Source organism: Anser cygnoides, chromosome 3 (assembly GCF_040182565.1).
Source record: "Anser cygnoides isolate HZ-2024a breed goose chromosome 3, Taihu_goose_T2T_genome, whole genome shotgun sequence".
In the NCBI taxonomy this organism is placed as follows: Eukaryota; Metazoa; Chordata; class Aves; order Anseriformes; family Anatidae; genus Anser; species Anser cygnoides.
In genome coordinates, this window is record NC_089875.1 from 59,633,458 (window position 1) to 59,660,614 (window position 27,157).

The following is a 27,157-nucleotide window of genomic DNA, read 5'->3' on the forward strand; positions in this document are numbered from 1 at the left end:
ACTGACATTTTGGGGACTTTTTCAGAAAACCGACAAAACTGGCTTTACATAAGGTTGTCAACTAATGGTAGCAGAGATGACAGTTACATTAATATAGAATTACCATTCACATCCCCTTCAAATACAGCTCTAGGTATAATATCTCTATTTATTAGTTTCCTATAAATTTCCTTCCTAAAGCTCAAGCGTTTATAATGACTCATGACAGAAGGACATCAAATGTTCTCCTGAAGGAAATCTTACTGAAATAGTACTGTGAATTGACATTTGTCAGAAAACATTTATTTAACATATGAAATGTTGTCAATCCAAAATTTGCTACGTTAATTTTTTTTTCAGTGAAATGTCAAGACCTCCTACAGGTCATGGAAGCATGTCAGTGTACAAATGACAGTTAATAATCATTTAATGCAATGATCCTGTTTTATATGCATTATTTTTATTATAAAACCTGTAACTTTGCTATTCCACATTCAAGTTTCTCATCTCGAAAACTTGCTTAAGGTGCAAGATACTGGATCATTTGACTCCAATAATCTTTGCAATTACACTGTATTTACCCTATATTTTGAAGTCAAGTACATTTGACTTAAACTCAAAGTCAAGGAGCACTTTTTTGGTTCCTGATTATGGAGAAGTGTGTTCTTAAAATGCAGTTTTCTGGTTTTAAGATGCAATAGCAGCTGTGAAATTCAAATTAGGTTCAAATTCTTAACTGTTCAAAATTTATTAATTTCATTGTCACTGCGGCAGCAAGTCTTTTGATCCTCAATCATCTCATGCTGAAACTACAACACACAACTCTGGTCAGACTCCAAATGCTGACGGTCTCACCTATGGAGCTGATGTTCTAGGAGGAATTTCTGTCAAGGTGCAGGAGGTCGAACTGTGTGCTGATTTCAAACGGTAGACAACTATCTACTAGGGAAGTACTAGGACAACACCAAATTAATTTACTCTGTTGAACACACCATACAGGCTGATTACAAACTGGTGCGTCAGTTTTCTCCTGCACCTACAATTTATAATCTTGCATGAATTTTCCATCTGCTGCATTATTTGTAATTGTGAATCCAAAACTTTTGGGATAAATCGTACCATTTCTGTTTCCCTTGAGGAATTTTTTTCCAAGCATCTCCAATGCATTGAGAAGAATAGATTTTAAAAAATAGTTAAGAAGTTTAAGTGTAACTACCTTCTTGTTTGGCTCATAGATAACCTACATAATTGTTACATGTATATAAGTGCTTCTCATGTATGTAAGTGCTTCTCAATAAATGCTTCTCAGGGTGTTGTGATGTAATATTTTGAAGCAAATATCTGTTCTTTGTCACACAAATGTACAATGGACACAAATGAATAGGATAAATGCATCTCACTTTCCCTATTTTTAGTCAAGGAAAACAGACAAGCTGTGTTGCACACAGAAAAGCATTTCCACTGTATTTCCCTTGTATTCCCCAGAATATTACTCCATTTTAAAATTTCATCTCCATTTTCAATGTAAGGGAGCTTTGTAAAATAATGTTATATGACACGAAAGTGTATTTCTGATGACCTCCGATTTTGGCAGAAACAGTATGGGGGTGGAGGGCTGTTGATGATACTAGAAACAACATATGTGAGTATTTGTGCACAAAAAAAACCACACATATATAACTGCAATTAAGGTTATATCATGAAACAGAAATGGGAAGGTGGCTTTATTTTTTCCTTTAGACAATGAGATACATCATGGACTAAGTATAGTAAGTCAGTGTAGGATGAGGAACTTGCTGGCTACATAAACATGGTGTGCGTATACACCAGAGAGGAAAGATACATGTGGGCACATGTACAACATTTGGGAAGAGGTACAAAGGAAATACTAGCTATCTTCTTTAGGAGCATATTCAGGAGAGGTGAGCTCTTAAAACAGAAATTTAAAAAAAAATGGAACAGGGGCTTATTTTCAGTTATTTTGCACAGTTACATAGCTGGAGCTTTAAGAAGACAGTTCATAGACATCCTATGGATGGAGGAGAAATACGACTCTCTAAAACAGAGTCAACTGATCATTACGTCAATCAGTGGATCAATTCTATGTAGAAATAGGGAGGTATGCAAAGCCAAACAGTACAACTTTTCCTCTTTCAGTTCCATTCTGAATTATTATTTCATTTGCCAACTTAAGCGAAGGAGAAAAGAGAGTGGATAGAAAAATGTAGTGAGAGCCTCACCTCTTGTTTTTACTTAAAAGGGTGGGTTGTGACCCTTCATTCTTTTAGAAGACTTCCATGGACCTCAGCTGGCATTTCCTCAGTGCAACTTTCAGAAGAAATTGCACTAGGATATACGTCAGCCATTGAGAACTTTTTATCTGTAGATGCTAACAAAGCAGGGTAATATGAACTGCATAGAGAACACAGTGCATAACAATTAACATCCTCCCTGAAAAGTCAACCAATGTTTAAGAAATCATTAGGTAAAGTGCAGTGTCTAAGAATTGGGGTAGGAATAGAAACATCCCTAGTTTTCGATCAGGCTTTTAAATTGTATTACCTGTGCATAGACCTACATTAGTAGCCATAGTAGAAAGTAAAATGTCTATTTTAAGTTAGTTACCTGACTCTGTGAATACATAGTTATGTCATATAGTAAAGAAGAAAGAAAAGGATCTCACCTATTGAAGAGCACTACTGTGGAGAGAGCTTAGAGCTGTTTTCTTACTTTTTGATAGCTAAAGGCACATGGAACCAAAACCAGTTCTTTGGTCAGAGTTGTAGGTTAAGAGACATATAACTCATAATGCAATAACTGAAGTACCAAGGCTCTACTGTTGACCCCATTCTCTTTTTTACCCAAAGATTCCTAAAGCAAATACACAAGTTATCCTCAGCATTAACAGCTTCTCAAAATAGCAAATAATCATCAATAAAGACTTGGTATGTCTGTTAATTAGCTACTATAGCAGAGAGTGTTTCGATCACAGAGGAAGGCAAACAGAAGGTGGTTAGTCTAGTACCTCACCAGAAGTGCAGATCCTTTTTCATTCACTTACTTTGTGAGGAATACACATCCTTTATTTCATTACTGGGAAATACAGTTTGTACATGTTCCCAAGCTAAAAACTAACCGCAAAAGCTATTTTTCTCACAGGTCAGATGTGAGGAAACAGAACCATTTCACTTCCTTCAACATCCCTATATAAAGAGAAGAGGAAAGTGGGACCAGACCTATTGTTCTTACAGTTTCCTGTCTCCTTTTTGACTATGCCTCATTTGAAAAAGCAGGGCTCTGCCACTTAGAGTGCATCATCTCCATTTAGGGTATTCGGATATTTAATAATACATAAATGGCTCTTGTACAACACAGACAATATCACAAGAGTCTTCATTTGATAAAAAGACTGTATGTCATAGGCAGCTGCTGCCTCTGTTTTGCTTTCATATAAAATATTGTAGCTTTTCAAATCACAACTCATTTAAAATGAGTTTTATCTCTTCCAAGAGAGTAAGATGAAAATGCACAAATATATATCCTGCCCCTCAAGGAACTACTTTGCTTCTTTGCTTTTTTTTTTTCCCCTCTGTATTTTTTTCTGATTCTTCAGTTGTTTGAGTGGCTGGAGTATGATGATCAAATATAAAGAGGGGAAAGGTCTGAGTTATGAAGTACATTTGGCCCACTGTTGGCTGCCCTCAACCTGGGCTGTTTGGCCAGGGTCACAACAATTCTTGTTGGAATGAGCTGGGAAATGGTAGAAGAGCTTCCTGCTCTTGCCCAGCTAGGAGCTGTAGCTGGAGATCTGTGAAAGCAAGCATGAGCTCACAGCTCCCCACAGGCCTGATTGCTGTCCAATGCTAGTTCTTCTGTCTGTACAAAATCCTCCGCAAAATAACTCCAGTGATCATGCCCACAGCTTTTCCTCTCTTGGTATACCAGGCATTTGTAAGAGACCTATAAAAACAAGCAGCATCCAGACATTTTCCAGAGCTGGCCAGGAAGAGCTAGTATATTTCCCTGTGTGTTGGGAAGGGAAGAAGAAGGTGCTACTTCATAGCACCTGTTCAAGCTAACATGTTCTAGATTACCATCTCAGCCAGACAACAGCAGTGCTTGGATTCCTGTAAAGAATCAGCCTTGCCCTGTAGCACCGCAGTTGTCTGATCTGCCGTGGAGCACATAGGAGACGCCAATTCGGAACACAGCCTTTCAATCAGAGAGGCGACAACACATTCTTATTCCATTCCAAATGAAATTGTTTCCTTTGTAAAAGAGCCAAACTGCCCTTAGCATGAAAGAAAAGGCACATTGGAAGAGGAATGATGCAAGGAGCTGCTTTTCTTCACCTCTTAATTCACCTTCCAGAAGAGGGAGATGCATTCATGTGCTCAGGGCAGACTCCCTCCTCTGTCACAGACAAATCCTGTCAATGGACCTTGGTGGGAAGCACACATGCGGACATGCATAACTTGGCAGTTATATGAAAAAAAGTGAGGATAGCAAAAGATGCAAATGTTTTTCTGTATTTATACATCTATATCCATTCCATCCTGTTGGTTCCTGATATGCTCCTTCTATGATTAATTGCAAGAACTGTACGATTTGAACCTTTTCCTAGGAGGTGCAGGCAGAAATGAAGTACTTGGCAATAATTCCTCTTCGATTCAGACAGCCTTATCACCATGTAGATTTAGCACCCGTTCTACCAAATATAGTCCTCCGAAAATGACTGGAACAGAACATGATGTTTCAAAAATAAAGAAATGCAATTTCTTTAAAAACATTCAAATATGTGGTAATTAAGTGTATATCCACTCTGATCAAATAATAGGTTCAGTTCAAAGAACATTTCTTGATTTCACATTACATACAGGATTGTCATTAGCATTTGCTAACTGAGTCAAGTTTAGCAGGAAGTTATGATGGTAAGAGCTTTGCTTTAGGAATTATTTATAAAGGAAAACTTCGTCTTTCTTCTCTGACATCTTGAGTAACTCAATGCAAAGAGAAGTTTCAGTTCTGTGTATGTTCTGTATACTTTGCTGTGCGAAGAAATGAGTCTGTAAAATATATTAAAGGAAAGCAATAGAGAGAGACATTTAATTATTAGACTCTTTCCTACAGTCACCACAGATGAAGCACACAGAATTCTTAATATTCCTCCTATATGCAACCCAAAGATCAGGCAAAAATCCGTAATATCTGTGTTGTTTTTAACAAAAGAAGCAGATTTGAAAGCAGGTTGAGACATTTTTGATCTAGAGGGCTTCAGTAAAAAGACATAGACTAGTTCATTGCTATCATAAGCAAATGTAAGACTTAGCAGGAGGTTCATTTTTTATTTATATTAACATATCAAGAGCAACCCACATCACTATGGAGAAGAAGGAAGGGCTTAAAATCCTTGGAAAACTGATATTAATGGAAAACAGCTCAAAGAACAGGCTGAGTCAAGTGTTGACCAAGAGGCAGAATCCCACTGTGAAATAACAAGCTGGTGAACCCAGAAGAGAGAAGGTACCAAAGCACAAGGAGAAGATGAGTTGGAGTACAAATCCCAAGACCATTAGCATTTTGGAAGATTGCGTAGCTAGTGGGAGGAAATAAAATGCAGAAGGAAAGGAGAAAGGGGGAAACTATCACCACTGAGTAACTGATTTTAACTGAAAATGGTTAAGGAAGAAAAACAGTAAGATGGAAACTGAAACATAAATGAAATGGGAAAGGAGTATTACAATTATGCATACAGCTAAAGCAGAGAGTAGGAAAAGGAAAGAGGGGTATACGTGTAATATGGGAAACAAATAAAGAGGTGAAATTTAGCTTTCAGCACTTCTTCCCACCTAGTAACCAATTTCTGAGAAATTCAGCAATGTGCCAGAAGTTTCCTGAAATAGCCATTAACAATCCTCCCTGATGGAGGTAATTACTTAAGGTAGGGAGGGATAACATCCTCTTCCATCAGCAAGTTGGAGTGCACTTCCACATTCAGGGGGGAAGAGGAAAGAGAAAAAAGTAGGAGAACAATGGAAACTGCTTAAGAACCCAGAGAGAGCCAAGAGCCAAGAAAATAAGATAGTGAAGGGGGTATAAGAATGCATTCAGACCAGCTGGGGCTCCAGTAATGTAAGACCCAGCTAGGGGGACTTCCATACAAAGAAAGACATTGAGGGACAACAAAAGTAACCCAAAAGTATGAAAGAAAAAGTAATTTGATTAAAACCTTATCAAACTTCATTTTACGAATATATAAAGAATTTTATACAGAATTATGTACATTAGATAATACCATAAAGTACAAAGAAAAATTAAAGTATCTTACTCCTCCTGATGCTACTGAATTATAAATAGAGGCTGCATTTATAAAAGAGGATGTAGACACTGGCATGAATAATCTGTAAATAAATACGGCAACAAGACCAGATGGATTTTGAGTTAAATATTGAAAGGCTTTCAAAGGAGTTTTAATTTCTCTAACAAGAAACTTATTTGGTAGTTTAATGCCAGCAGAAGACATCCTCTCCTTTTGGAAGAAACAATGATAACAATGATAGTTTTTAAATCTAAAGAGAGGTGGGATTTGACCAGCTGCTCAGGCTTTTGAGGTCGAAGTAAACATGAAAAGACCTTCTCCCTTCACTCATTCTCTGTCAGAGTTTCTCCCTGGAAGTGACCAAACACACAGCTGTGGTGGGGTGAGGATAAGTGCCCCACAGCTTCTGAGGTGCAGGTATGAAATCTCAGATAGAAACCTGCCCAAATCATAAAGAAGTAGAGGCTGCATTTTTCCAGTATCTTCCACTTCAAGATGTGTTTTTTTGTTGTTTTTGGTTGGTTGGTTGGTTGGTTTGTTTTGTTTTTATAAATCGAATAAGTTTTCCTCTAGAGTCTTTCATTTGACTGCTTACTCCGTTCAATCACTTGACATATTTGGATGAAGGAGAAAAGGGGTTAATTTCTGAAATATGTGAAACTTTTATAGGAGCTATTATAGATTTATACAAATTAAAAGCTTACTGGAGAGAGCAGGGAAAACTGAGCAGATGCAATGGCAAATGATAAAGAAAAGGTATTACTCATCCCCCATTGTGGAAATTTACACAAAGAAATACTATGAAATACTCCACAGATAGTAGATGTCTCCAGCCAGGATCCCGTACATATTTCAATGGTGACACAACACCCTGGAGAGGCTGCTGAGAAAAAGCTATTATTTGCCCTTACGGGATGTGCTTGCACAGAGGTGCAGGAGGGACCAGAATGACCACTTTGTGGTGAGTAACCAAATTGCTCCAGATCCTCTTTGCTTGCTGAACACTCCTTGCAAAGGCGCTCGCCTTGTACAGAAGGAAAAAACAACACCCCCGTGTTGGGACTGGCTCTCTGTATGGAAATAGTTTTTTCATCCACCGATGAAAATTTCATAGTCTTAAATGTGGAACACCCTTTTGATGGAGAAACAACCGCAGCAGGACTGGTAGAAAAGAGGGTAGACTCTTTGAAATATGGATGCTATTTCATAGAAAGTAAAATAAGTGGCAGGTGTAACCTTACCGTAAAGCGACATTTTTTGAAATTGTACAAATGGAAGGATTGCATTTCCATCAAGGATGGAAAGAGGTTACAAACTGTAACATACCTCCAGAAGTGTACAAAAGTGTAGGTACAGATACCTGTAAAGTGACAAATTTTGCATTAAAATGTAGCTTCTAACCAAAGGAAAAAAGAAGGCTTTTAGAAAAGCAGAACAGGCCTTCTTCCATTTATAAATGTTAACGCCATTCTGAAAATATTCTTCTGTCTGGAAATAAAATATGCCACCTCCAAAAGCACCTTATTTTTGAAAAGAGCAGACAGTAACAACAAAAACAACTCTGAAGTCAGAGGCGGCAGGTTTTTTTTTAAACACCTCACATTCATTTCTAGCCTTAATCTACTCATCTTTTCACGGAAGGATCAGGATAGAACAAGTTTCTGTAGCTCCTGATGAGCTGTAAGTAAAGGAGTATATTGACAGAGATTGTAAAACCTGCTCCACAGCATTATGTATGTGAAAGAATTTAGAATGACAAATAACCTCAGGGTCATTTTAATAAACTTGGGGAACCAGGTGCGAGATGGAAAGTGAACCCCAATACATATTTTAAAAGGTTGGAAGTTGTTTAAAGTTGTTTTAATTTAAAAACATAGTATCTGAGCATACAACATACTTTCCTGCAAGCAAGGGTAGTGCACGAGTGCAGTTCTGATTCACTGTTGTCAGAACTCAGAGATCAGAGGCCCATCAAAACCAGGTAGATCCTAGACATTGCATTCCCACTGTACCTGGCGAAGACTAGACCCTGCTTATGTGTATGTTTGAGTTATGTTTGTCTTTAGAAATGAGTCTCAACATGTGTAGCAACTAGTTTCTAGAAACCAGTACTAATATCACAGGTGATAAAATATATGGAAACCTGAACAGTGTTTTAACTGGCACTTCCCTTAAATGAGTAAAATACTGCTTTTACATTTTTTCTTTTTCATTTTTTAGCAGCAATGGTCACACATATTTCTGGTCACATATCAAGATGTATTGTTTTTCTAAAATTAAAAAAAAAAGTTTTATTGATGCATATAATTTGGCTCTGATTATAAGAGTTGTGATGGGCAGCAAAATAACTTTGCACTTCCTTTCATTAATTGGATCATTAGACTTGACCTTCCCATGATGATGATGATTTTCTCTGACTTTGATCCCTTAAAAGGACTTCAAAAAGTACTTCAGTACCAATATGTCATTTAATAATTGTCATAGAAAATAAAATACCAGGTGGAGAATGACTTAACTCTTAGCAGGTCAGGACTCTGAATTCTAAGAAGATATATTAAAAAGAGAGAATGAAAGGTACAATACTTTAAAAGCCAAGAGAGTTTCTCCTCTTGCTATCTTGAAATCATAATTCAAGGCAGTTAATCAAGTTTTTCATGTACGATAGACTGAATTTACTATATCAAAAATCAAAGTATTACTGATTATATATTTTGGTGGGGATTTTTCCAGAAACCTCCTTCTTTGCATATCTAATATGAACACTGGGAAATGCTGTGATACAGATCTTCCCAAACCAAGGGAACTAATAATAGACATATGGTCTCATTGTTTAGGTTGGTTGCACTGAAAAGTGCAAATATGGAGAAATTAATCTAACTTACAAACATGCATTAATAGTATTTTCCTCAGCCCATCCTGTAGCAAACTGCATACTGCCCAGCAAATAAAACAGGACAGAAATCCTCACTGAGAATTCACTGAAATTATTATTATTATTATTTTTTATTATCAGTAGATGCTGACCTAATGGGAACAGGTAATGTTCTGAACAGCAAAACTCCCCTTGGATTGGAGATTAGCAAGCATGTAATCAGGGGGAAAGGAGATCCTCCAGCCAGATACTGAAACACTGTACTGGGACTCTGAGGCAACGATGCTTCCTCGGGAATTAGAAAATAATTTGCTACATATCATTTCATTCTTATTCTTTCTGCTAAGTCTTTGAACTAGCACAAAGGTTATGGTATGAGAACTGGAAGTGAGATCCAGCAACCTGTTCTACAAAATAGCTAAACAAACAGCTTTAGAGTGGTGCTATACACAGTGAAAAGCCCAGTACGTTCCCACCCCCCACACACACCTTGACGTGACATATCATGGTTTTAGTGAAATATACATTTATTAAACTTATTTCAGCATTGTCTGGATTTAGAGCTGTAGGAATAGTCCATTCTAGGGAATCTCCTCCCTCTGTTATTCTTTGTGTCATGCACGTACTGTTGCAGCCAAGTAACCACCATTAATGTCAAAAGAGTGTCCCCAGTGCAAAAATTGCAAACAGTAAAATAGCAACACAATTAAAATAAGGTGTTCAGATTATTTTTAGACATAAAACTCGTGCAAAATTATTTTGACAAATACAACTATTTCAGTGTCTCCTTACCCTAGCTTATGATGAAGTTTACGGCTACAGGTACACATATACTAATATTTCAGTTCCAGTGCCCACGCTACCACACAATCACTGAACTTGTAAGAAGCAAAGGCACTTGGAGTCCAATCGTCTACTGATAAGTACTTAAAAAATCTCTTCTACAAATGTATCTGTAGAACTAATAGGATTGCAGTGCGCAATTAGGCAGTGGAAGAAAGGTTACGTTTGTTGTACTACAGAGGTTCTGATGTCAAAGTAGCTCCAATTAAGTGACCTACGATGCTAAGTTGGCCTTATCTCAGCCTATAAAATCATAATAACCAGATAAAATATCAAAAAGTTAATTATGTTTTCAGCGTAGCATATATTGAAGAATTTTAAGTAAGTGGGAAATGTGGAGAATCTGAAATGTTAAGAAACTGTGTAGTTTCAACATTACTATCACTTGGGGTTGCAAAAGGTTGATTACGATGCATTTTGGGGAAGATCCTTTATTATTTTAATGAAGGCTAATTTATCAGAAGTTTTAGTTTGTAACAGGAGGATGCACCGCGTATTTTAAACAGAGTGGAAGATGAGTCCGTGCTTTAAGCTGAGAACAAAACCACGTTCGGTTGACAGGGAGGAAGGACGAGGTGCTGAAGGGAAGCACACCACACACCAAAAGCACTCTGGAAAGGAAAAAAATGGCGGCGCTGCCTCCCCCTCCCCGCCCGCCTCCCGCCTCCCTCCCGCCTGGGGGCGCTGCGGCGCCGGGCCCCGCTCATCCGGGCCTCGGGGAAGCGGGGCGGTGCCTCCGAGCCCCGCCCACGCGCCCCCAGCCCCGCCCCTCCGGCCGCGCGCAGGCGCGGGGAGGGGGGCGCGCAGGCGCGCCGCCGTGTGGGCGGGCCGGGGGGCGGTTGGCGGGGGGAAGGTGCGGGCGGCCGCTCGCGCGCGGCGGCGGTTGGCTGGGGGCGCGCGGCGGCGGCCGGTGGTGGCCGGGCACACCGACGGGCAGGGCCGGGCCGGGCCGAGCCGAGCCGAGCCGAGCCGCCCCGTGCGCTCTCCGGTGCCCCCCCTCCGGCCGCCCGCCCCTCTCGCCGCCAGCCGGTGGATGCGGGGAGGCGGCGGCGGCGGCGGTGCGCGGAGCCGGCGGGTAAGATGGAGGGCCTGACGCTGAGCGAGGCGGAGCAGCGCTACTACTGCGACCTCTTCTCGTACTGCGACACCGAGAGCACCAAGAAGGTGGCGTCCAACGGCCGCGTCCTGGAGCTCTTCCGCGCCGCGCAGCTGCCCAACGACGTGGTGATGCAGGTAGACCTGGCGGCCCCCCGCGGGGCGGCGGAGCCCGGCACCGCCCCGCCGCTGCTGCCCGCGGGGGGACGGCCCCGGCCACTCCCTTCCCTTCCTTTCCCTACCCTTCCATTCCCTTCCCTTCCCTTCTTTTCCCTTCCCCGGGCTCGGGCCGGGGGGTGCGGGGCTATTGTCCGGGGCCGGCCGGGCGGGAGGGGACGGCCCAGCCCTCGCAGCAGGCCCCGGGGTGAGGGGGGGTCCGGTGGGGGGGGGTCCGGCAGCTGGTGGGGGCGCTCGGCCTGTTGGTTTGCCCCCAAAAGGGTCTGGGGGGAGGCTGGGCCCGCAGCCTGCCGGTGAAGGGGAAGGCGGGAGAACAGCTGGGTTCTGGAACAGCTTCTGTTCCCGGCAGGTATTAGCTGTAGTTATCAAAATACTTCCAACAATGAAAAATGGAGTGCTAATAGTGACGTAAGTCCGCACTTGCAGTATGTGTGTGTACACAGACTCGTAACGCTATTTCCTTGGCCAGGTAACATCTAAAAGGTGGTAGTAGTAGTACAGAGCCACTGACATTGAAAAGTCTGCTCTGGTGCGCCTCTTGTAATCACCTGAGGAACGTATCCCCAGTGAACCATTCATACCAATACCTCTTTGCAATAGTTTGTGGCTTTTGGAGTACCCTGCGTTCAACACGTTTTAGGGTGGCTCAAAATAACACATTAATTACAAACTTCTTTTGGATACAGCTTTACCCACAGTCCATTCCGTCTTCTATGCAGTTGTGTCCTGTTCCTGCTGAGAAAAGCTGCCCTTTTAACAAAACACTGAAGTTACTGTAGCCAGAAATACAGCACACAAGTTTCAGCATTCAGCAATTGAGTACCAGATTTCAGGAGAAAACTTACCCTTAACAAGGGTTACTGATCTCTTTTGGGCCCGTAAAAGCAACTTGTTTAGTTTAAAGGAATTTAAGGTGCCCTGAATCATGTACTCCACCTCAGTATGAAAGATGATAGTTGTCGGCAGTTGTGTTTTTAAATGAAGTAGCAGAAGTGGGGTGAATAAGAAATGCTTCTTACTGGTAAAACTAGTAATCTTTTATTTGATGACTTGTTAGACTGGACTTAATGGTTAGAGCCTGCACGTTCAGTATTAGGAATGAGGTTTCTCAGGGGCCACCCACTGCTCCTTTTTGTGTGTGGCCAACGCGTTACAGAAGAATCATCCCGAGAAAGTGAATGTTTACATGTTTGTTGTATTTAAAATCTCTTTTTCCATAAAGCTTGCGTGTTTTTTCTACACTGTGACCTAGGCTTGTGCTGGAGATTTTTATGCAGGGATTTAGTACAAGAACTTGGAGACACTTTGAATTTTGAATGGAAGTGGCCACAGATTATATCCTTATCTGTCGCAAAGGAGGTGAAATATTTTCTTGCCAAGTGGAGTGCATCATGAAGGAAAGAGAAATTACTCAGGCATCATTCCATAGGCTCTAAATAAGTGAACTTAAGAGGCAGACCTGGCTTATCTCTGTGGTGATCTCAAGGAAAACCTTGCCATTAAAACAGCAAACAAGATGTTAGATTGCATGAGGAATGAAACTGTAAATAATACAAAGAAAGTCAAAATGCCCTTAGTAGTTTGACCCATTTAAAATGTCTTGCACAACTGCTATTGGTCACCTGTGAAGTACTTTGTATCTGAGGGAGAGAATCTAGTTGCCTAGCTCTTCTTCGTACTCATTGAAGTATGGCTGCACCTCTGCGTAATGCACACACGGTGGGTGTTCTTCTGAGGGAAAGTGTATTTGTTCCTTCAGAAGCTGTGAATGTGCAACTAAAAACTCAGGATGATACAAGCTTAAGAGATAATGAAACCCCATGATGGAGGTGGAATTTTACTTTAACCACACAGTACTGTGTTCTTACTTGGTCGTTTGAAGCACCTGATGTTTGTGAGGGAAAGGAACTTGATTCAGGTACCCAATTTTTATATAATCCTGGAATGCAAGTGAAGTACTAGTCAAGTGAAACGCTAAGTATGTTGTAGGTATACAAGAGTGCAAAATTGCTGCTCTTCAAACTTGCAGGCGCCAGGTAGTCTTGAGGAACTACAGTTTTTTTCTCTTCAGTACTATAGGTCTGTAGATACCTTTGAATAACCCAGAGTTGATCCTATTGAAAATGAGCATGTGTGACTTAGTTGCATTTTTAGACCCGTAACTTGTTTTGTTCCCAAGTCTGTTTGGGGGCTGTTTGCACATGCAACCTGTCCTGCAAGAAGCTGTGTTTGAGTTTTCTGTCTTGCAAAAGGAAAAATTAATACATGATCTTATAATAATTGTTCTTAATCGTTCTCATTTCTGGCTCCAAGGGATACTACCAGCTGTCTATTAAATGGAAATAAATGAACATGCGGAAGACTGACGCAGTTATGATCGGTGTATATAAATCATATGCTCTCAAAGCAACAAAAAACTGGAATGGAAAGCGGTGCCTGCCACATAGTATGCATCCGTGAAAGAACAGCCTTATCGTTACCACAGTGTAAATACCACAGACAGCCTTACAACCTTAACTGCGCGTGTGAGGACACCGGCCTTTCATTAACCTGTATTTCTGCCTTTTTATGTGCATCCTTGAAATGAGCACTCAGGTAGAAGATTTGCATAAAATGGTGAATAAAAGTATGTGTGTTGAGATAACAAGTTGGGCTGCTTCACAACAGTTAGGACTTTTAAAATTGCTCTCAGGGCATGGTTCCACTCCGCAGTTACACCAGTCCTGTGGTGAGCTGCCACCGAAGGAGGTGGTTCAGTCTTCCCCCGGCTATGTGCTCCTGCTGCTTCTTCCCCTTGTACAGACACCAGTGCCCATCCAATGCTGTTCTACTACACTGGTTCCAGGGGCTACACAAGCAGAAAATCACAGTTTTTGTTTTTTTTTTTTATCTCTGTATCACCTAACGGTGAGGTTGAATGGATGTTAGCGCTGGTAAAAAGAAAGAGGCAGGAAAACTGTTCGCTGACGAAGGAAAAGGGGGGAACCTTCCTCATTTATAGTTGCTGGGTATTTCGGTTTTGACTTAGCACGAGTTTCACGGTAGCTTAAACCACCAGAAGTCGGAACTACCTTATTTTTTCGAACATACAGTGAGCTGGTTCAGGGGGCTTGTTTAGCCAGAAGTTTTGTTGCTTTTTTTTGTTGATTTTTTGCTTGTCTCAGCTGCCTCATTGATAGCTCAGTTGCCTGTGCATTGGTGTTTATGTTAGCAAGTAATACAGCACAACACAAGAGATGCCGAGGACCTGACACTGACACTGTATATGCATTTCACAAGCTTTGCTTTGACAAAGTTCTGGCATGGTGTCTCAGTGTGAGTGTAAGCAGGAATTCATTAGGTGCATTCCTAGAGTGCGCCTTCTAGGTTCACTTCACACAAAAGAAATCCAGTTGCCTGTTCTGAGGTGGTTCCGGAGCGTGAACCAGAGCAGCGGGGGTGATCAGAAGATCTGCTTCAAAAGTGCTTCTCACATCTGACCTAAAATACTGATGCAGGTACGCTGTTCAAGTCTGTTCCTGGTTCCTCTGTGCTAGCGGTGAAGTTGCTTGTAAAAGCTATGGTCAGACAAAAGGGGGGAAAAAGAGAAGTTCATTATTTGTGTGTGGGATTAGTATAGCAGCTGTCCCGTTTGTCTGAACTTTCACTCTTTGATTATGAATTATAGAAACTTCGCAAGACAAGAATACAATCCGTTCTGCATGTAATACTCATCTGAAATAAGTGAGTCAAAGCATCTCACTTTAAAATTACTGCATTATCATTAAACAACAAATGTTTAATGCATGTACTTTTTTGAAATCTAGTGAACTGTAATCTTCAGTGTCGGTATTGTATACCGTAGTTACCCAACTTTTAATTCTGTGTTATAAAGTCTTTGAAATGACAGATGAATTATACAGTTATGCTATTTTTTTCCAATTACAACTGTGGTTGAACTAACTCATTAAAAACATAATATTAAGCCTATTTTTGTCTTTGTCTTGTTTGCCAATTTCAGGCATGTTTCTAAGGAGTCTTTACAGACAGATTAGTTCTGATCATTCTTGTGTCATTGGTAAAGAAATTACTGCCACTGCTTGCCTACCTCTACCCTCTGTCAGAGTTTGCTTCCTTCACATGGAAAATTGTAAGAAAGTGCATACCTGGGATGCAGCTGCTTCGCTGTAAGGTCCAGAATCCGAGTGCAAAGCCTAATTCATCAGCTACAATTTCTGTATTCTGTTGTTCTTGGGGTGATAGCTTTTGGCAAACACAGGGAGCAGAGAGCATGGAATGGCAGTTTCCGTAGGTGCCAGAGTTCACCTGTTGGCACAGGGTGCAGTTAGAGTTGGAATTGCAGTCCACAGGCAGAACATGGCAAAATGAAATGGCAGGTTCTTGGGTTTGAAATGTTGGCTGCTTTGTTCGAGGCTGGGTATTAAAGAGAACAGCAGTCTAAGAAAATAAAACTTCGTTCAGGGTGATTTTGTTGTTGCAGTTAATGTTTCAGTGAACCTCTCTACACAAAGACTACCTGTTTATCAGATCAGTAGAATTTACTAAATGCCAACTGCAACTGGAAGCTGAGCCAGGGCATGCTTAGGTTTACCTGTGCGGTGGAGACATGCAGAAGACTACTTAAATTCAGCAAATTAATCAGAATTATGATATTTTCAGAGCTGGTGGGGTAGGAAGTTAGAATTTCTTGTGCAGTGCAAATCTGTACCTTCCTTTCAACTGTTTGGATTTGGAATACATTTAAAAATCTATAGCACTTCAGATCTTCTCAAAAAATGCATGCTGTGTAAAAACCATTCTCCTAATAATGATCTTTGCATAAACTGCAAACAAGCCCAGTTTTAAAAAACAAGCCCAATTTTCACTTAATTGCATCCAACTGATACACTTTGGGGTTGTATTTTTTTTTTACTGTAAAGCTTACAGGTTTTCTACATTTTAAAACAAAATTAGATTTCTTCTGAGGCATATTTGTAACAGCTGATTATTAAGGCATTCTTCTAGTGTAGAAATATACGATTATATTACTACTAATAAAACTACTATTTTTTTGTTAGCCTGAGCAAGTAAAACTGTTGCATCTGTAGCCCTTTATAATTATAATGACATGTAATCTATGTAAATAATCTATATCATATTTATTTAAGGGATGTTTGTATGTGCTTTGTATCCCAGTTCTCATTTAGGAAATGAGTTATTAGAAATCTTGTAAATAGAAGCAGTGCCCGGATCTACAGCTAAGAACATTCAGTTTGTGAATTTTATATCTTTTTCCTAAAATGCTGTTGTGGTAGAGTATTTTTCTTCAAGCTGAGCAGTAAGTTAGATTTCTTTCTCTGTAAAGATGAGGTATTTAAGCAGTCTACTTTTTACTAATGCCAGAAGCGATGCCTAGATTTGTATCCTGTGCATTGTGCTTTGAATTTTCTGTAGAATTCTGGTAAAAATGTTTTGCGTGAATGCTGTTACCTTCATAGAGACTGTGCTGGGCTGCAAATCGGTTTCCCTTTGCAGTTAATTAGTTCGAGTAGTCTCATATCTCACTTAGCATTTAGTCAGAGAATAATTATTGTTTTTCAAACCAAAGGCAGGAAGCTGATGGCAAAACTTCAGCACTGTAGATAAGCTCTATTAGACTTGCATTTGTTTTCAGCTGGTTTCTCAGTGTAATTGTTTTTAAGCTTTTGAAATTGACTGGAATTCATAATGTATAGTCACTTCTGTAGTAAATGACCCCTTCATAATTCCATGTGCCAGCACAGCATTCAGCTAATTTTGAGTGTCACAGCTCAGCTTTGTTTGAAGACGGTTTTTTAAATGTGCCATCAGAGCACAGTAGGGGTGATTAATACCCATTAAAAATCAGGAATTAGGTGATCTTTAAGGTCCCTTCCAATCCAAATCATTCTATGATTCAAATATCAGAGCCTTTTGTGACAAATGCATCTGTCTTAGAATCAAGTTAACAAGTACAAAACTTGTAAACTTGATGTTTTTCCTGTAAAGATGATTCTTTAATACTAAAGTTTTGAGCACTTTCCACATGGGAGCAACGTATTGTCTGTCAGACACTTTTTTTTTTTTTTGCTGGAATTGCAGTAATGGTTAGCAGGAAGATGTATTTCCCACTTGTTCTCTTACCTTTGCCATTTCTTTAGACCACAGGGATATTATTAAGGCAGCAGTGTTTTTCTTTCAGTCAAGCGTTAAGGGAGCTGGTTCTCGCGTTTGTGACCTGTGTGTTTTTCCAAGTGGGGTTGGTGTCCAAAGAGTTAGATTATCCCTTGCACTTGTTATACAAAAAGTACATTAAAATTTAGACGTGCCTGTCTCAGTATAGAAACAGTGTTTTGACAGGTTAAAGGACTTGGAAAAAAAAAAAAAAAAAGACAGTCTGACCTGAATTTCTGGAATGATTAACTTAGGAGATCTAAAATGCTCTTGAAGTATATTACCAGAGCAGCTAGAAGGCTCCGCTTTAAATGCGTCTCTTTCAACTTCAGTAACCCCAGAAGAGAGTGACCAGCACTGGGCTGTACAAAATCTAGCATTGGGTGCTGACTTACTCCTGCTTCAGAAAATTAGTCATGATTGTGTAGAAAAGCCTGTTCTTAAGCAGTGACGCATGCAACTTGTTTTTCAGAAATAAAATGTCTTAAGTCATTTAAGAACACAGTGTTTGTTAGTAGCTCTAAGTCTCAAATAGAGCCCTATAAATGTGCAGTTCTTAGAATTTTAATTACATTTTGTTTCAACTTTGGTAGATGTTAGGGCTTGTAGACCTTTTTGGGAGAAGGAAAGCAATGCAAAGCTAAGAAACTGATCAGTGCTGTCTGGTTGGGTTAATACTCTGAGGAAAACAGACTTAGATGGGAGAGCAGCACGAAGTCGTGGGCACAGTAGCTTCATGTGAACTTGTAGAAGTGCTCAGGTATAACGAGAGTGATCCGAGCAGTCCTGTTTGGCCAGTCCACTGTGTCACCGCTGATTCTGGGATGGAGAATGTCTTAATTTTCATTTTATATTAGTGAAAAGCAAGTAGGTTGTATTCAGTCTTTGAGGCTTTTCTGTTTCATGTTTCTCCTGGTGTAGTAATGAAAGATGACTTTTGGTGAAAATACTAAAATCCAAAAAGTAAGGAAATGACTAACAAGGAATATCAATCAGTGGAATGTTTCAACCATATATGAGGTCTGAAAGGAATCAAAATCAAATGCATGCTGTTTTGTTCAGCATTTAGCAATTTCGAAGAAGTTTTGCAGTTGCATGGCAGGAGCATCTGCAGTTAGAACATCCATGTGACCTCCCATGAAGAAACTTGCAAGATTTATTATTGTAGTAATACTTTGAAATACTAAATATATTGCTGTAAAATACAATACTTCTTCATTACCTGCTGAAGTTGTCTGCTTTCTCAGTGCTTGTATTGATGCTTTGGCTGTTACCATTTGTTCTAGAAAATAGAATCACTTGAGTATGATGGAGTCATCCTGGAAGTCTCACATTGTCACAGACTGGCTCAGCATTGCGAGTTGGTGCTGAAGTGTGTGTTTCCTCCTCTCCCATTGCTTGAATTCTTCATGGCACCACCAGGAGAAAGGAGAGAGACATCCTTGTTTTGAGGGGAATTCTCCGTAACCTGGTGTGTGAATATATTTCCTATATTTATAGGTGGTTTATTTGGGCAAGGCATACAGTGCTTTGTGGATTTTGCGGTGACATTCTGTTCAGTTGTCTCATTTCTACCTTTTCTGCACCTCTTAAATGCAAAGCACACAACTTTCTGAAAGCTGCAGCCTTGCAAGAAGTTTAAAGGCAAATGAACAAATCATTGCTGCCAACCACATGCTCCCATGTGTCTTGTAGCTGCTGAAGTGTTTATTGGCTTTAAACTAAAAGGATTCAGTTTAATAAAACAACAGATAACTGTCACTTTTTGCAGGCTTACTGAGTAATCACACTGCGATCAGATATGAGAGTCAGCTAGTGCTCAGGAAGGGGGAATTGTTCAACTGATAGCAGAGAAGGAGCCACACAACAATGGTGTGTCTGAGGGAAGAGTTATTTAGGTTAAGCAGCGATGTAAAATTGCATAGGAAGAGACAGGTATGTGGTGCATCTCCTTTTAAAAGAGCCTCTCATTCAGTGTCAAGAGTTGAAAGCGGCTTTTCTGGGCTGTGTTTTGCTGCTTCATTTTTCTTTTTATTCTGAATTCTCCTTGCTGCTTTATTATTGTTGCTGATCATAGGTACCTTTTTCACATGAGCACCTGCTCTACCAGAGGAACAGCGTTAGAGAACATCTTGGGGGCAAGCAGAGAGCAACTCTACCTTCAGTTCTTCCAGTCTTCCAGCTATGGCTTTGTACTCCTTTACTTGGGAGGACAATAGTTGCTTTCTGAGTGAGTGTTCATCTGTCTGTCTGGATCTTCCTTTGATCCTATTAAGCATGTCAGGAAGGATATGCTGCTTCTTGTCCTATTTTTGAGGATACTTGGCAATAATTTGTTAAAGAGTTAGCCCTCTGGGACAGTCTGTGGCTCTAGATCAGTAGTCTTTGGAGGAAGGCCCCCTCCAAATCACCATTTTGAACTTGTGTATTTCAAACACGCGTGTTCCAGGCAGGCAGCAGCAGTTCCCCTGCAGCCTGTGGAGAGGCCCCTGGTGGAGCAGGCTGTCCCCCTGCAGCCCATGGGTCCCACATGGAGCAGATCTCCACGCTGCAGCCCGTGGAGGAGCCCCTGGTGGAGCAGGAGATCTTGCTGGAGTTGCTGCCCATGGGGTATCTTTGCTGGAGCAGTCTGCTCCTAAAGGATGGACCCTATGGTATGGACCCATATTGGAGCAGTTCTTAAACTGCAGCCTGTGGGAAGCCCAGTTCAGGAAGTATGGCATCCCATGGGAGGGACCCAAGCTGGAGCAGGGGAAGAGCCTTGAGGATGAAGGAGCAGCAAAGACAAAGTGTTTGGGACTGGCTGCAACCACCATTCCCCTGCGCTGCTTAGGGTAAGAGGTTGAAGGGAGTGGATGGGGAGAAGGTGTTTTTAGTTTGGTTTTAATTCTCGCTGGTCTAGCCTGTTATCAGTAGGCAGTAAATCTCAGTAATCTCCCTACACTGAGTCAGTTCTGCCTTTGATGGTAATTGGTGAGTGATTCCCCTGTTCTTACCTCAATCTGTGACCTTTATCATATTTTTTCCCCTCCATTTGAGAAGGGGGAGCGAGAGAACTGTGGTGGTGCTAAGCCTACCCATCAGTGTGAAACAATGATAAATAATAAAGACGTGTGAAAAAATATTGATTTAGAAATGAAGGATCTAAAATATGACCGGTTCAAAAATTAGTACAGTATGTGAAAACACTGAATTAATTTTTAGTTGTAATGTTCAATGCATTCACTTCTTAAAAGATACATTTATTTCATGCGTATGTCATAGCAGAATTTCAGATGTTCAGTGCTTTTTGTCTGCTGCTTTTCTATTAACAGAATGCAAGCATGACTCCAAATCTGCTGACCCTTATTCAGGGAGTCGACACCCTTGTTTTACAAGTTCCAAAATACTGGAGCAGAGTAATTCCTCAGAGTTAAAATGCTGGCTCATTTTTATAAAAGCTAATTAAATTCTTTATTTCTGACGTGATTAATTCTGGAACTTCTGAATCATACGTATGTTTGAACCTGAAATGACCTGTGGAATGGGAAAGTTTAGCTTTATCCATAGAGAACTGATTCTCAGAGCTAATGAGTAGGTTTTTCTTATTGCTATTTATTGCAGAATATATTCCATGACAATACTCTAGCAGTCTGCTTGCACCATGGCTACATGCAGTGTGTGAAAATCAAGGACAGATAAGTATGTCTCTCCATATATAGAGACAGTAGGAGACAAAATAGTTCATTGCCAGAGTGTGTGCATCTTCTTGGAAGTACTCCAGTGCTATTGGTTCTGTTTCTTTAAAGGCCTGTGTTCTGAAGCCAGATTTGTGGCTTTGACCGAGAGCCATCTTCTTGGTATGGTCAGTGGGACCTGAAAGGAAGACCTTACAGTTCGTTGTGCAACAAAGTATATCACAGTCCCAAATATACCCTGCAGGTGGGAATTCTTAGTATCAACTGAGTGTACTTAATGCTATATAAAAGTACCTAATAAAATAACTATGTATTATATCTAGGTAATATTATATTTGCTGTTCAGCACGTGAATGTTTTCTACTTCACAGTTACTGAATTAAATATAGCTGCTTCTTCATAAATGCATTTTGCAATGATCGTCAGGTAGGTTTAAGTCTGTTTAAATATGCCAGGTACTGCTAATAGTGGTGAAGCGTAGAATCCTGAGCAATAATACTAGGACTGTTTCCCTTAGTGGCAGTTTGTTTGTCCTGTCTCCAGTTTTTTCTTCCTGTATGCCAAGGTTTGTGGAGCCCTACGGGGAACTGGGTCAGAGACTTGACTTGGTTAAAAATAACTCGTCGGAAGGAGGATCTCTTGTCAGTTCTCTGTCTTGTTCTTACTACACGGTGCTGTAAACAAGTCTTGCATCTGAGAAGCTGCCTGTTGTCAAGTGAGATTTTTCTGAAGGAAATTCCAAAATTCTTAAAAATAACTAATCAATATTGTTTTGTCAAGCTGATGATAGCTGAGAGAGACTAGTTGGAGAGCTGTCAGGCTGGAAGACAGTGGTCTGCAGTTAGTGAAATAGATCCAGTTAAATGAAGTCACAGAAATTGATCTGTTGAAGATGGCTGCAGAACAAGATTAGAAGGTAACGAATGTCAGGAAGGATTTATTCAATTCAGAAAAAACCACAGGAAATAGGTGGTCTTAGGTCTTCTGTGTACGGGGATGGTCACTGATTACAGTATAGATTACTAAAACATTTTTTCAAGTTCCCTTATACCAAATTACATTACACTGTCAAGTTATGGTTAATTTTTGTTGTAGCTGAGTTGAGTGGATTATGTGACTTCAGAAGAGCATCTTTGTATGACAGCATATTCTAGTACCCAATATGAGGCTGTAGTGCAATACTTTTGATTTGGACAGTATCATGTCATTTTCTGTTTAATGTTTGTCCGCAAAGAGCAAAGCTCTTCTTGTCATTGGAGACATCAAAGGATTCTCATCAAAGAATGACTGCATATGGGAGACAGAAATAACACTATTGACACGTTTTTTATTTTAAACTGTGAATCAAAATCATTCTGTAATCATAGTTGCATTTTTATTAAATTACTTAAAAACAGAGTACAGGTTATTCTATTTTTTATTTTTTTGTCTGAAGTGTAGACCCTTAGCTTGTTTTTGAATGTATTGCTTGTTTTTCATTAAAAAATTATGGTCAATATGTGTAGCAAAACTGGAATATCATGTACTGAGTACTGAAGCACCAGTGTGCTCATATGGTCTGGTTAACTTTAGTTTTTACAGTATCTGATACAAACTTACGAGAAAACTTGTGTTGCACCTCTGGTGCATAGTTTATAGGATATAATTACTGGTAATTGTTTCATTTAAACCTAAGAGAAAACTTTCTTACTCTAAGGTTGACTGAACACTGGCAGAGGTTGCTCAGAGAGGCTGTAGAGTCTCCCTCCTTGGATATACTCCAAACACAACTGGACATGGTCCCAAGCAACCTGCAGTAGCTGAGCCTGCTTTGAGCCAGGGTGGTTGGACTGGATTATCTCCAGAGGTCCTTTCTACCTTCAACCATTCTGTAATGTACATTGTTTCTTTGTGTTTATGATTTAAAAAAAAAAAAAAAAAAAGGTTTATACCAATAAGAAAATGCAGTCACAGCAGGACTACTAGAATACTTCAAATTAATAATCTGTTTATAAAATTGGGACCAAAATGTTTATTCTGAATCCCAGTTCTGCTTCTTTCTTAATATCCATATGTGATTTGTATATACGTATATATAAAGTAAAAATAACTTTGTGTCTATATGCTTTTAGTGGGTATCAGACTTGTGTTAACATCCTAGTTATGTTGACATGTTACAGAAGGTCCACCAGTGATTTTGTTCACTCCTTCCTCTCGCCATCCACCATGTGTGTTGTCACTGCCAGCCTTGAGAAGTGCCTCAGTCTTGCTTCTTACAGCCCTCTTTTATGGAATGGTTAGTTCTTTAGTAACTCTCTCCAAGCAGATGAAAGATTTTTATCTTTACTGTGTAGGTGGCATGCATCTTATTTCCTTTATTGCCTTACCATTGAAGAAGTTAGAAACTCTTGTACTTTTGTATAAATAGTGTTTACAGATTGTGGGCTTGATTTGCCTTGTAAAAGAGCCTGGGTGCAGGGGACTGTGATAATCTGGAAAACTTTCCCAGAGACGTTTTCTGAGGTCTGAGAGGTACGTTTTCATAGATGTGATTTGTTCCACTTCACCTGGATTTCTAAAGAAGTTCTCAACCTTTCATGTTTTTCAGTTCACAATCATTTCCAAGTCCAAGGACCTCTTATTTGAAACCAGTAAGAGTTCTAGAAAGTATGTGCTTGAAGAGGTGCCCGTTGTCAACATACTACTTCCTATATACGTCTGATCTGTGCCAGCTCCTAATATTGTTAATGCTACTGTTACCTCTTTGCAACATGCAAATGCACTGTGTGCAACTTTCTAATTGACAGCTACTGCACTGATATTTGTATCAACAGTTTCAAGCTCTTCCGGAATTTCACAGAGTTTGTTGTGGTTTAACCCGGCCGGCAGCTAAACACCACACAGCCGTTCGCTCACCCTCCCCCCTCCCTCTCTGGGATGGGGGAGAGAAACGGGAAAGTGAAGCCGGTGAGTTGAGATAAAGACAGTTTATTAAGACAGGAATATAATAATAACAATAATAATCATAATAATAATTATAATAGTACTACTCCTAATAATGTGTACGAAACAAGTGATGCGCAATGCAATTGCTCACCACCCGCTGACCGATGCCCAGCCTATCCCCGAGCAGCCGGCCCCCCACCCCGGCCAGCCACCCCTATATATTGTTTAGCATGACGTCAGATGGTATGGGATACCCCTTTGGCCAGTTTGGGTCAGCTGTCCTGGGTCTGTCCCCTCCCAGCTCCTGCTGCACCCCCAGCCTGCTCGCTGGCAGGACAGAGCGAGAAGCTGGAAGCTGGGCTTGGTGTAAGCACTGCTCTGCAACAATTAAAACATCAGCATGTTATCAGTGCTCTTCTCATCCTAATCCAAAACATAGCACCCTACCAGCTACTATGAGGAAAAGTTAACTCTGTCCTAACTGGAACCAGGACAGAGTTGTTGGTATTAACTTGGATAATCGCAGTACTGTAATGTCAGGATCTTCATATCTAAGGAGGTGAAAACAGCAATAGAGCATTTTGTCTCGAAGATGGCTCTGCTTTCCTTGAAGAGTTTAAGGAATTTATTCCTTATCCTCAATAGTCTTAAGAAGATGAAAGTCCTAAACGTAAAACAAATCTCAGAGAAGCAATCCCTTGATTTTTTTATTATTTTTTTGATCCTGTCAGTATAGCTTACTGCCTCGCCTGTTGAGTGTTTAAATCCTCCTTCAAGGAGATTATAGGTAGGCTGTTTTGGGTATGTTCAAGCATGCTGTCAGTCAGCTGAGGGGGACTCCACTAGTTCTTTGCGTTTAGTGATTTTGCTCAACCGTCAATCATGTGTCTGGGTTGTAGTCTGTTTGAACTGGAGGACTCCTTTATCCGTCTGGATGGATTTGACAACTCCTTGTTCAGAAGTGTACAGGAATTTTTTTCTGTATCCTTTGCTCTTTCCTTCTCATGATACTTAAATGGCTTTTTTTACTTTTCTCTACTTTCTGAATCCATGCTTGTCTTTCCTCTCTAATACTTGCCTGCCATTGTAGCTTAATTATTAATCTAGTCTTCAACAAAGGTTTTTTTTTCAACCTGGCGATATTGACTAGCTCCAAAAAAGACAACTTCTAGTCTGGCACTGATTTTGAAATTGCCAAAAGCCATTGCTGCCTGATGATTGCATTGGCTTCAAATAAGTATGTCACTGCTTCCTTTCATAAAAAGCTTTTCCAGAGTCTTCTCGGTTATTTATCTGTTAATGCTAGATCACTGGATCCACAAGTTTTTTTTCTGTAATTATTGTCAAGTGCATGGATACTCAGCAGTCTTCCAGGATATGGTGCTTATTTTAAAAGTAAAATTGCTCTTCTGCTGATTTTGTTTGTTCTAGCTGTTTCTTGTCAAGTCTCCACTGCTTTAATTCTGCCAATTATTTAAACTTAGTGTTATTATTTCATCCTTAGGCTGGGTATGGACAATTTATTTCAGATGTTGATGCCTCAAAGTTTTTGAGTTTTCACCTGACAGTTTACTGTCACTTGTTTCCTTATGGCATTCTTTGTAGTCCAGCTAGTGTATTGACAGTAATGTACTGTATTCAAAATTATTGAACTCTTTAGTTAATGAACATTAAAGAAATCCATTGGCATCTGTCCAGATACCATGCTGCATAAATAGTATATTGGGAAAATCCAAATAACACAGGTGCTGTAGGACAATGTAGGAAGTGTAATGCAGACGTACCCAAGTGAATTATTGCAGCTAGCTTCTGTACAGCAGGATTTATGAGCGCTATGTACAGCTGTAGACCTGCTGATCCTCCTGGGAGTGCTTTGGGACTAAGTCTTTGTCAGCTTCCCACTCCTTCCTGTGACAGGTTTCACAACAGCTTATTTTCATGAGGTCCTAGAATCCTGGTACATGGTAAGGAAATACCTAAGGAGCTTTTGTTGGGCTATATCTAGCTCAGCTTTAGTTAATAAAGCCATGTGTTTGATAGTAGTTACCAGCGTCTCTCTCCTGTTTTAACAATGCTACAGCATACAGACTAACTCCTTGATCCTTGTGGTTCAGTCTCTATGTGAAATCAAAGCAGACTTTCTCAGTTGTAACTTGCCTGCAGCCAGTAACTGTGAACTTCTCCGTCCTTCAGGACTGCTTCTCATGAAAACTGGGAAATCTTTCAGGACAGCTTTCTCTAAGCCTGATAAATGTTTATCCCAGTAGTTAGGAGACTGAGAAGATATATCGAGACTAGATTTGCTAAACTGGAAGCTTATGACTGAGCTCTGATGTGAAGGGTGAGGAGGGGAATTTGTGATTAGTGGATGTAGATAAGGCTGAGATTGGGTACCTTCTCTGCATTTATCTCCATAGACAAGGTTTCACAGGCCTTTGAGCCTGGAGAGGGGTTTGAAGGAGATGAGCTAGTAGTACTGTGAGAAGATTGGACCTCTTGAGAAATACCAAGTTCACGGGATCAGATGGGATGCTTCTAAGCGTGTTGTGAGAGCTAGCTAACGTCATTGTAAGCCTTCTTTCTTATCTTTGGATTGTGAAGATCAGGGATCTTGGTGACTGGTGAAAGACATGTAGCCGCCTTCAGCAAAGAACTGCACGTTGGTCAGACACTCTTCAGTCTGTGAGAAAATCATAGAGCAAGTCCACCTGGAAGCCGTTTCTTAGCATATGGCAAAACTAGTGACTAGGGTCAGCAAGCATGAATTTAGCAAGGAAACTTGTCAACCAGATTGCTGTGATGGAAAGATAAGAACTGCGTAAGGGGAGAAGAGCAGTGATGTTATCTACCTTGACTTCAGCAAGGCTTTCACCGTGGTGTCTAACAGCATAGCTGTGTCTCATTTGGAATATTACAGTCTAGATGGGACTGCTAGGTGGGTTAAAAGAAAAAGTGGATTGTTGAATTCAGTCTGATTTGGGGCATGTCATGTTTAATGTCTTGCCAGTGACCTTACCAAAGCAGGAATGTATCCCTACCAGGTTTGCAGACTCCCAAAGGGGAGGGCGAAAGCAGGCAATGTGTTTGAATGTGACAGCT

At 40.4% G+C, this 27,157-nt stretch overlaps 1 protein-coding gene across 14 annotated transcripts in view; it reads left to right on the forward strand.

Annotated features, from left to right (window-relative positions):
- The first annotated feature begins 10,851 nt into the window (after positions 1 to 10,851).
- The window catches only part of REPS1 (RALBP1 associated Eps domain containing 1), a 67,227-nt gene continuing 50,921 nt past the window's right edge, over positions 10,852 to 27,157 (forward strand). For 6 of the 14 annotated variants that reach the window (XM_048075675.2, XM_048075676.2, XM_048075685.2 and 3 more), the window contains exon 1: positions 10,854 to 11,246. In XM_048075675.2, the coding sequence (XP_047931632.1) occupies positions 11,094 to 11,246 (153 nt within the window). In that variant the 5' untranslated portion in view covers positions 10,854 to 11,093. Of the gene's footprint in view, positions 11,247 to 23,798; positions 24,080 to 27,157 lie in introns of those variants that run through there. The other 8 variants (XM_048075678.2, XM_048075679.2, XM_048075681.2 and 5 more) reach the window with 4 other exon arrangements.